The following is a 13,345-nucleotide window of genomic DNA, read 5'->3' as shown; positions in this document are numbered from 1 at the left end:
AGAACAAGCTTTCTGTCCTGTTAGCCTCTAGGCCATGGAGCTGTCCGTCTCATACCTGCTTGCAGTGCTGTCCGTCAGACACTAATGTGAACCCATGGAAACTGAAGAACTGTCTTGTTTAGCTGCAAAACTCCAATGCCACTGCAATACATAGTGCACAGCTTATTTTACAAACCTATGTGGCTGTATGAGTGTGTGTGTGTATACATATACAAACATGTATATGTGTGTATGTATGTACATGCATGTATATGTTTATGTGTGTGTATGTGTACATGTATTATGGTGTGTATATGCATGTGTGTTAAAGTCTAGCTAAAATATTAAGGCCTAGATGGAATGTTAAAACCTAGGTAGAATGTAAGGACTAGGTAACTGTTACCTGGCTAGTCTGACATTTTATGCTGTTACTAATAGTATAAGGAAATTTTCTCCTATGCTCTTACAAGGAAACTTTCTCATGCCCAAGATGATTAAATATTTTGTTATGTTCCGTGCTCTTAGAAAACAATCATGAGAGAAGTCAGAACTATTTTGCATAGTTACCCACAATAGTATGGACCCAAACCAGCCACCCATGTATATATGCAATCTGTTTTAGATTACAATAATATATGTGAATTATATAAGCCAATAGCATAACTTTCTTGAGAGACAGATATATCCCAATATGAACCTGTATATAACATTTTATGGTATTTGCTTTGGTAAGCTAACCCTGGGATGGACCCCAACATAAGAGACACCTGCACCAATAGAAGAAACTATTTGGAATAAGACTTCCATTTTGAGTCTGGGTCAAGTCAAGTTTAAGTTCCCAAGACCTCCCTAGGAACTGACATACTACTTGGCAGAAAGAAAGACCAAGCAAGTCTCATCCTCGTTAGCAAGGTAGTACATGAATGTTAGACAAGTCCCATCCTGGAAGACAAGTTAGGACATGAATATTAGACGAGCCAGGTCACCAGCCAAAGTTGAATACCCCAACCAATGGGAGCAGGATGGATAAGTGTGCAACAAAGACCTGTTCCTAGGAAATCCCCCATCCCTGGATCCTAATTGGTTGAATCATCTTCATTTGTACATTTGTGTACTTGCCACAGATGTTTGTGGATTTTAGGCTTAATAACCCTGTAGGATCTTAATTTTATGTCATGGGTCAGCTCCTGAGCCTCAATGGTGATCCTGATTAATCGATCAATCCTGAGGTCTATACTCAATAAACTGAGATTTATTGACTGACTGAGATTGGTATTCATTTGGTTTATGAGGTGACTCCTGGGCCACAACATGTATATGTGTGTACATGTATGTATGATGTATGCATGGTGCACACACGTGTGTGTGAATATATATAGCTGTACATGGTATACAGAAGCCAGAGAAAGACATCTGGCTTTCCCTCTATCAGCCTCCACCTTATTCTCTGAGGCAGGTTCTCTCACTGAAACTGAAATTCAGTTCCAGCTATGGCTGGCCAGCGAGCTCCCAGACTTCACTTGTCTCTGCACTCCCAGCAATAGGGCTATGGGCATGCCCAGTTATGCCTGTCTGCTACTGACTGATTTCAGGTCCTCTTGCTCTCACAAGCACTGTTCACTGAGCTCGCTCACAGCCCCTCAAGTGTTTGTTTGTTTGTTTTAGCATAAACTTTAACTTCCCATGTATATATGAAATCTCTTTTAGGTTACAATTGTATATTTGAATTATATAAGCCAATAGCATAACTTTCTTGAGGGACAGACACCTCCCAATATGCTCTGCAATTCACATCGAAGAATGCCAACATCCTCTCCAGAGGGGATTCTGTCCTCTGCATGTAGATGGTCTGTCCATACGCAATTAATCTTGCAAAACTCACCAAAGGCATCCAGAAATTATCCCTTGCAATTTTACATTATATTAACAAGTGGTCCTGCTTGCATACCCCTGTAATATTAGCACTGAAGAGACTGAGGCAAGAGAATTACAAGTTTAAAGCCAGCTACATATCAAGTTCCAGGCTGACTACACAAGGCACTGTTTCAAAAATAAAGTATCTTAAAACTGACACAGCAGGGAGTGGGTGTGCATCTAATCGCTGGCCTCCACACTCCGATTGCTACCCCTCAGCTGGAGAGCAACTCAGCTGTTTGGTTCCCCCAAGGGAAGCAGCTGATGCCCTCAGCTATGGCTGAGCTGGTTTGAAGGCAGAGGCATGGGGATGCCCGCAGCCAGTGCTTCCTACCCTGGATGGGAGTAGATTCTCCCTTCCAAGGCTAACTTTACTCCAGAGGATGTGCCAATCCTCAGCTCAGCCTCCAGATGGCTGCCTAGTTGCCCACAGTTAATCCTCCTGACCCTCTGTAATCGGAGACAATGAGGTCCCAGTGCTGAACAAGCTGGAGGCTTATCAAGCAAGTTGTCTTATCTTAATCCGTAATGGAACACTGCCCTCCAAGCATCATCCAGATTAAGAACCTACACTGTTCCTTGCAGTGACTTGGCATCCTTGCTTTTTGAAAGGAGACATTGGCTCCTCACCCTGGAGGTGGGGGGAGGTGCTTCCAGCCACAGCTGCCTCAGGTACCTGCTCCTAGGCTGCCTGAGCAGATTCCAATCCCAACATGGTTACAAAGTATTTACAAAGCTGAGACTCCACATAACCCCAGCACTGGCAGAGTAGCCCAGCACACAATTACCTCCAAAACCAACACTAGCAAAGAAACAACTCAGTGCAACATTTCCCCAGAGAACAGAAATGGCCTCAGTTACCATCAGTTACAGCCTGTGGAACAGCCAGCACAGAGCAGCTAAAGAAAAGGCCCATCATCAGAACACCCAACAGGTACACACCCAGCAGTCCAGTGCCAAAGGGAAGGCTCCCTGGTGCGGTGGCCATGCATGGCTGCTTCTGCAGCCTCTCTTCCCTGAGCCAGCAGCTGCACTCCACATGGAGGAAGAGTGAGCCCTTGGTCTCTTCCACACCCACTCACTGGCATGCAGGGCCTCTGGACCTCCAGGGGACAGGAACGGCAGGCAGGATACCCATGGTGCATGCTCCCTCTGTTGTGGCATGGCTCATGCTGCCTCCCACCCGCTCAGTGACTCTTATGCTGACCGCCCGCATTTCATTCAGCTTTAAAGACATGACAACAAGGTCCAAGATTTGAGGGATGTACCTGACTCTCTCTCCCCTCCAGTGGTGGTGGGATCTGATCAGCAAAACCAATCTTCCCTGGATCACCCATAAAGGCACTAACCTCATCCACGTTCTCAAAAGCGTTGATGACGTCATACGGCAAACAGGACAGAAGGTCGATCACAAACCACGTCTTCAGGTAGTTCATGCGGATAAGTTTGGGGTCAGATATCACTTCCCCCGCTGGCCCGACAAAGGTGGTGTGAAAATTCAAAACAATGTCCACCAAAAAGATGACATCCACGATGCTGTCCACCACCAGCCAGGCCACATTATTCTGCCTGGTTTTAAAGGAGACGTTGTAAGGGACCAAGATGGCTGTGTAGAAGGTCAGGATCAAGATGATCCAATCCCACGTGGTCTTAAAGACACAGTAGTGTAGGATGATGTGAGGGGGTGTCTTTGGCGCCTCTTGCTTGTACTGGGGAAGGATGTCTGAACCCAGCTGCAGGACCTGTCCAGAAAAACACCACCAAGAGAGACAGGGTTAGGATTTCATAGGAGCATCTCACCAGCCTGCATCTGCCAATGGCAAATGCTCACAACACTTTGAACAGATCATTAGCTACAATAGCAGAAGCTGAGAGAGAATGGGGGAATTTATATGAACATGGTAACAGAAGTGCTCGTGCTGTAGTGATAGCGGCTGTTGTCTGGCTGACTGCAAGCTGAGCAGTGTGCTAAATACTCAGACGCGTTCATTGCCTTGCTCGTTTCTAAGCACAACCTTACTTACTTGTTTTCCTCTAGGCAGTTTCATATGTGACATGTGAGAAGCCAGGCAGGAGAATTAAGCAAGTTTATTCCATCAATATTTATACATTTATTGTTCTGTGCCGGGAACAATGTGCTAGAGGTCCTGGGCATCTGGCAATGAAGAAAGAATGTGGGGCCTCCTCGCTTAGAGCTCAGTCTCATACACACTTTGAGGATTACTCTGTGCTCTGATGAAGGCTGAATTGATCTCTCTTCCTGAGAGAGGGGGGCAGGGAGTCCACACTCCACCTGTATTCAGAGCTGTTCTGAGTTTGACATAGAAGCCCTTTTCCCTTCCTGGGAAAAGGACTTCTCATCAGAGCAATTAAGGAAGCCCAGGGGCTGGGGCATGGCTAAGTCAGAGGAATGCTCTCCTGAGTCAGAAGAGTAATCCCCTAACATGGACCAGGCCCTGGGTTTGACCCCAGCATTCCATAAGCCAGGTGTGGTTGTGCTAGCCCCATCACCCCAACACTGGAGAATGAATGAAGAAGGCAGAAAAGTCACCTTGGCTACACAGTGAGTTTGAAGCCAACCTGAGATACACGAGACCCTGTCCTCCTCCCACCAAAAAGAGGAGCTTGGGCTCAAAGAGCAAAGCAGATAAAACAAACTAAATAGAAAGCTGGAAAGATAGAGTAGGAACAAAGACACAGCGGCGCTCCCTTGACTTGGCTCCTCAGGTGTGCCCAGTCTTTGACTGGAAGAGGTAAGTGGCCTAGAAATGCCAAGGCACACAGACAATACCTCTCTTCACACACAACCCATTTTCTCCAGCCAAAGGTCGGGGCACCATGCAGCTCCCAAAACAGAAAGCCCTTAGACAATGACTATGCTGCTGGAGCCACGGGCTACAGAGATGGTTGTGCCCTGTACCTACTGGGAATGGCAAAGCCTGTTGGAAGCCTGTTTCCCCTTCCCAAAGTTGCAAGGGAACAGCCACCCTCCCTTCCTGCAGGGGTGAATCACGAAGAGGAGGGAGCCTGAGATCCCACCACACCCAGGAGTATGAGGTCACCCCTAGTATCTACAGTATCTACAACCCAGAGTAGTAACAATGTTAGAAGGGGGAGAGGAGCCACCACCATGATGGGGAGGAGGAGCTTCTCCTATCACCGTACAGTGCAGAGCACCCTGCTAGGCACAGAGGCACATACTCCTGATGCCAGATGGTTGAGGCAGGAAGATCGTTGCAAGTGTAAGGCTAGACTGAGCTACGGAGTGCCTCCCTCAGTGTCACTAGAGACAGAGTGACAACTTGTTCTTTGATCCAAGGTGGACTGAAACTGGGAGATGCCCGCCCTGTCCGCCACTGGGTGTTACAAGAGAGCACTGCCCCAAACTGAAGCTCTAAGAGAAATCTAAAGTCAATATTCAAAATGCCCAGGTCCACAAATGCCATTCATTATACAAAGAACCACAGGAATGGCACACTGAGTGAAGTTAATCCGTAGACACTAGCACTAGAAATGACAGACATCAGAAGCATCCAGCACGAGATGTCTTAGACAAGCTGGAAAGTAAATGGAACCATCCTGGCACAGAAAGAGCAGATGCAAGGGCAAGCTAGATGGACGCTTCAGACGGCAATACAGTGACCGATGTTACGATTATAAAAAGATAAGGAAATAAAAGAATATGTCCTATGGGGGTGTAGGGGAAGGGGATGCCTCAGCAGACCCATGCCAAGGCATCCCTTCCCCCTGAGGGACCAGCCACACAATGGTACAGTATGGAATAGAGTTTATTTAGGGCATAGGGAGGGGAGTTAAGAGAGTAGTAGAGGCAGAGAAAGGCAGAGAGAGTAGAGAAGTAGAGACTGGCCATGAGGACAATGGAGAGACGGGGAAAGGGAATGGGGAGAGGAGGAGCAAGTGGGCAAGAGGCAAGAGAGAGGGAAGCAAGAGTAAGAGAGAGAGGAGGTGGCAAGCAGCCCCTTTTATAGTGAGCCAGGCCTACCTGGCTGTTGCCAGTTAACTTTGGGGAGGAGCATACCTGGCTGTTGCCAGGGAATGCCAGGGAACTGTGGTGGTGGAGTCCAGACAGAATACCAACAACTGTTATAAAAGAGAAGAGAAGAGAAGAGAAGAGAAGAGAAGAGAAGAGAAGAGAAGAGAAGAGAAGAGAAGAGAAGAGAAAAATCCAGTGGGTACCCTCATCAGCAGAGCCTCAGAGGCATGTAGAAGCAAGTAACTTGAAGATAAAACACAACTGGAATCATCCTTTAATTCCTGTTCTGTGACAGACATGACCACTGCAACTCAGAGAGAAGGGGACAGTGCTACAGAGGACCAAGTCGCCAGGAAGACAGGGTGACCCTCCTACGGATGCACTGAAAAGAATTTCAGAGTGCATGAAGTAAAAACACATGGAAGAGAAGAGAATAGTTCATTCACACACGTCTCTCTCAGCGAAGGATACGGCAAGCACTAAGCAGAAAACTGGCAAAAATGGTGGAAGATGTAGCTCGGCGGTAGAGCTTACATGAGACCTTGGGCTCCATCCTTACCGTGAGGAAGGAGGGAGGGGAAGAGTGAGTGAGAGGATTCACAAGGACATAGAATTTGATGATGTCAAGTATCAGTGGGATTTTATACTGATAGAATTCTCTTCCCACAGCAGCAGAGTACACAGTCTCTTCAAGGGTACATAGAGCATTATCAGGAGAGCCTCATGCTCGTCCATCAGACAACCGCAAACACTTAACAGAAAACCGCACAACTTCTGTCCTATACGCCCACACACACTGGAAAGACAGCAATACCCCAACACTTGAAAACTAAACAGTGCATTCTTCAATAATTCATGGGCCCAAAGGCGCTTATCAAAAGACAATTTAAAATACATTGAATTCAATAGGAATGAAAACTGAACACATCAGGACCAGTGGGGTGCGACTGAGGCAGAACTAAAAGAGAGGCATGCAGAGACAAAACAGGAGTCCTGGCCAATGATCCAACCCCTCACCTTAAGAACCTCTGTCAAGAACAAGCTAGAACAAAGCAAGCAGAAGGGATGACAGGCAGCAGAGTCAGTCGGAGCCAAAGCAAAATTAGAGAGCACAGCCAGTAGTTTTTAAAAGATTAGAAATAATACTGGGACTGAGGAGTGGCTTGTAGCTCAGTGATCAAGGCCCTGGGTTCAATCCCCAGCAGCAAAATATACAGTAAAAGTGGTTAAAAAAAAAAAACAAAAAAAAAACTGTCAAAGAAAAGCAAATGACTAAGGATGAAAGAGTCAGCGTCACTCCTGGGAACACCAGAGACCAGAAACCACTTCAAGGGACAGCAATGACAACTTGGTACTTAGAAGCTTCAACAAATGGATTCCCAAAAGACATACAGTATGGGAACCCACAGCCCAAAACCAAGGGACTACCTTCTTACTGTTCAACTTCCCAAAGCAGATAAAACCAAGGTTTAAATCCCCAAAGCAGATCTCTCTGGGCCCAGAAGGTCTTAATGAATAACATTTCCAAATTTAAAGATGAAGTCACAGCAAATTTGCACAATTTCTTACAGAAAATATCAGCAGAATGGACAGTTCACAATTCTTTCTGTGAAATTTAGTGTTACCTTGATTCCCAAACCAAAGACAGCATAGAAAACAACAAATATCCCTCATAAACATATATATAAAAGTTCTTAACAGTTGGCAGCAGACAGCATTTAGCAGTATTCAAAAAAATGAATTACTATAGCAACATATTTCAGAAGTGTAAGCTAATTCAATATTTGAAAGATTGGTGATTGATAAAATTCAGTACCCATTTATGATATTTTAAAAAGTTGGAAATAAGAATATGGGGAATTTTTTTAATTTTACAAAGGAACAGAAGAAAAGGAGGGATGAAGAGGGAAACTGAGAAAGGAGTGGGGGCAGAGGTGGGCACAGGCCTTGTGTGTGATCTACAGCTAACCATTCACTTTATCAAGAAAATCCAAGTGCTTTCCCACTAAGATGAGAAAAGGCAAGATATCAACTCTCATACTCTCGCTCAACACTGTCTCACCACACAGTGAAGCAAAACAGGAAAGAACAGGTGTCCAGGTTACAGAAAAAGTCAGACAACTGCCCCATTTGCAAAGACCACAGTAGCGTGCATCTATAGAGGTTCTCTGGGAATCTACAGAGAAACCTGCAGAATGAACAGGGCAGTTAGCAAGTTCAACAAGACAAGGGAAATGTGCTAAGCCACTGCATTCCTTTACCATAGACACAAACACCAAAATGTTACGCTACCATTTATAACTGCTAAAAAAACATATAGGTGTAAATATAGAAAAGCGTGTCACACTCAAATGTTGAAAACAACAGGTGTAAATATAGAAAAGCGTGTCGCACTCAAATGTTGAAAACAACAACATGTTGATGAAACAGAGCCAAGAAATGTAGAGACACTGCTCTCGGAACTTGGAAGACCCAACACACCAAACATATCCATTTCCCCCAAATGGACATCTAAGTTTAGCACAGTTCCTATCAAAACGCTAGTGAGAATCTTTCCAGACACATGTGCTCAAAAAAACTCCCTAAAATTATGTGGAAGGGAAAAAGAACCAGAAAGCCCAAAGCAATTTTTAATAAGAGTAAAGTAGTTGAAACTTATCAAATTATATACATTAAACACATGTGGGTTTCTTGGTTTTGTTTATCTGTTCTCGGGGGAGGGGAAGACAGAAAATGTTATTTAAATATCAATTATACCTCCATAAAGAAGAAAGTGGGGGGACTGGTATAGCTGACTTCATGACAACTATAGCTACCATAATTAAGACTGGGCTATGAGCAGGAAACTGAACACAGGAAACAGAACATATCAGAGGACAGGGTAAGGCTCACACAAATATGCCCAAGTGACTTTCATACCACTTGGACTTGTAAACTCTCACAGGCCAAAAAACAAGATAAGTTGCTGTGCTTAGCACCTTATCTCAAAGTGAACTCACTGCATGCAGAATGAATGTAAAACCGTATCTCAGGAGGAAATCTCTGAGAAAAGCTTTAGGATCTTGGATTCAATGGCAAAACCATGACTTAAATTAAGAACAGACAGTGGGCTTTACAAAGATGAAAAGACAGGCACGGTCGGAATAGACAACTGCAAAGCAGCATCAACAAAGAGCCAGTGTGCAGAGCACACAATCTGCAGTGCACCAATCTCAAACTGAGAAAAGCAATCCAGTCAGAAAACACGTAAAAGGCGTGGCCAGCGTGGATTTACAGAGAGCAAATGAGCACATTAGCCATTTGGAAAACACAGAGACCACAAGGAGACAATCCTGCATACCTGTCAAGATATCTGATCTGAACAGCCATGCTGGGTGCAAAATGCCAGTGATAAGAAAATGACCAGACCATCAGTAGGAAGGTAAACTGGAGTGGCCATCCCAGAGGAGTATGGCAGCCTGGGGCACTCAGAAAGTGAAGCCATATGGCTGAGCTCTCCATCCAAAACATGAAGAGTTATGTGAAAGCATTTACAGGCACTTTACTCTAGAGAAAACATCAGCAGTACTTCAGATAGCCTTCAGTGGATGCAGGGTTTAACAAACCATAACACATCTAGACCTGGAAACTCAAATCTGCACCACAAACCTGTACATTAGAGATACAGGCATTACCTGCCTGACCTCAGACTAAAAAACTTTCAGGTTTGTGATTTATATAACATACCTTTAGTGTGCATATGTGGATGCATCTATATATGCGGACTTGTGTGCATGCATGTGCATGTGTACATGCTGGTGTGCATATGTGCACTTGAGCATGTGCACGTGTGTGCATGTGTGTTCCTGTATGTGTGTACATGTGTGTATGTGTGTGTTCATGTATGTGTGTGCATGTGCATATGTGTGTGCAAGCATGTGGTGTGTGTATGTGCAGGGGGAGGTGTGTGTATGTGCATGTGTGTGTTCATGTGTGTATAGTATATGTGCACATGCATGTATGTGTGTGCATATGTCTGTGTGTGTGTGAGAGAGAGAGAGACAAAGAGAGACAAAGAGAGACAGAGGGCAAGAGCATGCGCATGCACGCGAGAGAGAAAGAAAGAGAGAGAGAGATAGTTTATTTTCAGATAGGGTCCCTTCACTGGCCTTGAGCTAGCCAACTAGTCCAAGCTAGTGGCCAGCCTGAGGATCTGCAATCTGCCCCTCCTAGCGCTGGGGCTGCGAGCGCACATGAGCATTTTCACGAGTGTTTTGGGGTCGAGTCTATATCCTCACTCTTGTAAGGCAGGCATGTTAGGGACTGTGCCATCGCCCATTCCTTAGTACAGGCTTATGACTCCATTTATTTAACTTACTTGAGATAACACAGTTATAAAAATACCACAATAAATGGCTGCCAGGGCTGAAGAAGGGTGCGAGGAGAAGGAGGCGGGTATGTGGGATCGTTTAGCTCTATCATTTAGAACTGTCTGTGAATACTTAGTTATCTCAAATAAGTTTAGTTTTTAAATATCAGCCAAAGGTAGGTGAATTGTGAGTGTTATGAGGAAAGAGCCCCATGAACCTAGCTAAGGGAAAGGCAGGTGAAAAGGGAGATGGGGTTAAGGTTTGTTCTGCTTTTCAAGACACGGTCTAGGTGATAGACTACTCAGCTAGAACTCTACAGACTCTGCTAGCAAGCAGGTACATGCTGCTTGGAAACTGAAGCCACCTACAGCTCCTGAGTTCTGGTAGCAAACTCTCAGCAAGAAGGTATCCTTTCTGAGAATAGTGGCCATGTCTGTGACAGTCTGATAAAGTCCACAATGATGTCTCAGTGGGGTTTGCCATCCTGAGTCTTCCCAGGGAAGTAATACACCCTCCCTGAGTGAGTACCTTGCCTGGACCAATGGTACCTTGCCATCTAGGCTGACCACATTCACCCCCTTGCAGCTATACTCAAGAGGATCTGAGGGAGGCACCAAGGTAAGTGGGAGGTCCATGGAGAACTGTGTGCAGCTTCCTCCTCCCATTTCTGAGATTCAGCTTTTACACGTTAGCCACAGAAACCAGCATTCTAGAAGTAGATTTAGATGCTAGGATGTTTTTTGTTTTTTTTTTTTTTTTGCCCATGTTTCATGTTATGATTTGCACATGTGTGTGCACATTTTCGCATGTGTGTAGGTCACACGTGTTGGGGTACATGAATGTAGTTGTGTAGACCCACACAAATTGATTTTAGGAATCAACCTTGCTTACCCTTATACCATATTCACTGAGGCAGGGTCTCTCAGTGACAGAGCAGAGCTCACAGCTTCAACAAGTCTCTGCAGTCCCCGGCTCCAGGGCTCCCATCTCTCCCTCCCACAGCTAGAACACGGGCTGCTGACTAAAGGCAAGCACTTAACTGCTGAGCAAAAACATTCTCTTTGCATTCTCTTTACAAGCCTGTGGAGAAAGCTATGAAGGATTGCTTGAGACAGATCCAAGCATCCGACTTAGGCTCTTGCGTATGTCACTCTGCTGTGAACTCTTAACATCATCATGACATTGTGAAAAGCAGAAATAACATGGAATTCTGTAGAGCAAGCACTTTATTTACAGAAAATCAATACCCTTAAGAAAATTTCCTGACCAAGAGACCATTTTACATCCAGTAAGCTATCTGGCTACAATCGCCATTTATAGTAACTACAGCGACAAGTGACTGATTATTCATATTGATCAGAAAACTCCACGAGATTGATCACCTTCCTCCCCAGGAGGTGAACATGGCAATGGATTCCCGGCAGGAAGTACAGTAACAGCTTTGACCCATCGAAGCCTCGCCTCATGCGGGTCCTTCAGTATGTCATTCTCTGTCTCTGGGGCTTAGGGGAGCTGGGGAGATAAGTAAGTCTCCAATGTGCTACCTGCGCAAGCATGAGGACCTAAATTCAGAGTCCAAAACCCTCACAGAGAAGTCAAACCTGGTGATTCATTCATGTAATCCCAACACTGGAGAGGAAAGACAAAAAGATCTCTGAAGCTTGCTGCCTAGCCAGCCTTGCCTGCTCAGAGCCAAGCCAATGAAAGCCAATGGGGGGGGGACGGGACAACAGTACTTTAGGAATGACAACTGAGGTTGACCTTTGACCTTCACACACACATACACGCACACACGCACACATGACACACGCGCATGTGCGTACACACATGCACACACACACACACACACACACATACGCACACACACAACATGCATCTTCTGGGCTCAGAGTTAGAGCGGGTATGTAGACCTTGCCTGGCTCTAGTTCCACACTCAGTGCTTTCTACAAGCTTGTCCCAGTATGGAGAGCAAGATGCTCATCTAGAATGAGCTGGTCTGCAAGTCCTAGAACCATAACACAGTGCTCCTACCAACTTCTCTGCCCTCAGCAGTATGGGCAGGTGTTTCTAGTATCTTCCTGTGGTCAGTCTGTATGAGTCAAGATTAGGGGGGCAGAGAGCTAGCGGCCTTTCTACCATACTTCCTAACCCGATTAGGGTGTCTAGTGCTGTGATGAAACACCATGAGCAAAGCAACTTGGGGAGGAAATGGCTTTTTGGCTTATACTTCCATATCACTGTTCTTCATCAAAGGAAGTTGGGACAGGAACCTGAAGGCAGGAGCTGATGAGAAGCCATGGAGGGGTGCTGCTTACTGGCTTGTTCCTCATGGCTTGCTCACCCTGCTTTCTTATAGAACCCAGGGCTACCATCCCAAGGATGGCATCACTCACAATGGGCTGGGCCATCCCTCATTAATCACTAATTAAGAAAATATGTCCTTCGTACCTACTTATAGCTGGATGTTATAAAGATGGTTTCTCAATTGAGAGGTACGCTCCTCTCAGATGACTCTAGCTTGTGTCAAATTGACATTAAACTACACAACCCACTTCCTAAGGGTAGGCTTGTATCTAAGTGCATGTCCTGGCTCCATGCTCAGTACTGTTCACAAGCTTGGTCCAATGACTCCCTCAGCCAGGATGAGGTCCTCTAAGGCAGATGCCATTTCTCCTAGTGTAGTATCACTGGCTCATGCTCTCTCCATCCTCTCTGCAGGACATCCAAGCAAGGCAGGTCCTAGGTGCTCTCAACTGTCCTACATGGACAGGGCTGGGTAAGCTCCCGCCCAAAAGAAGACAGTGCTCAGAAAGCCAGATGGGCCCATCCATCACATTCCTCTAGTGTTCTTCATCCTGGAGTTCTCTGCTGCACTTTTTAAACCCCCACAGTCTGCCTATGAGAGTGATAGGAATGGGGAGGCAGAGGCTCAATGCAATGGAGGGGAAAATGACTCACCCTACATCACAGCAGGGCTGAGGAAAGAAAGGAGATGTGGGCGGCAGGCTGCCAGCTCTGCGTGTGCAAGTCACACTCTGCTCTAGACACCTCGTGCAACAGTGACACACACGTTCATCATCCGGAAGCCCCAGGACATGAGAAGGCATGT

At 45.6% G+C, this 13,345-nt stretch overlaps 1 protein-coding gene across 4 annotated transcripts in view; it reads right to left on the bottom strand.

Annotated features, from left to right (window-relative positions):
- Kcnh1 (potassium voltage-gated channel, subfamily H (eag-related), member 1) overlaps positions 1-13,345 on the bottom strand; it is a 321,016-nt gene that overhangs the window by 229,827 nt on the left and 77,844 nt on the right. For 3 of the 4 annotated variants that reach the window (XR_373887.4, NM_010600.3, XM_006497229.1), the window contains exon 6: positions 3,162-3,635. Coding sequence is in view for 3 of the 4 variants with exons in the window: in NM_010600.3 (NP_034730.1) it covers positions 3,162-3,635 (474 nt within the window). In the remaining variant the exon portion in view is untranslated. The remainder of the gene's footprint in view (positions 1-3,161; positions 3,636-13,345) is intronic. The other variant, NM_001038607.2, reaches the window with a different exon arrangement.

Source organism: Mus musculus, chromosome 1, assembly GCF_000001635.26.
Source record: "Mus musculus strain C57BL/6J chromosome 1, GRCm38.p6 C57BL/6J".
Lineage (NCBI taxonomy): Eukaryota > Metazoa > Chordata > Mammalia > Rodentia > Muridae > Mus > Mus musculus.
This window is presented reverse-complemented; position numbering and strand designations above follow the sequence as displayed.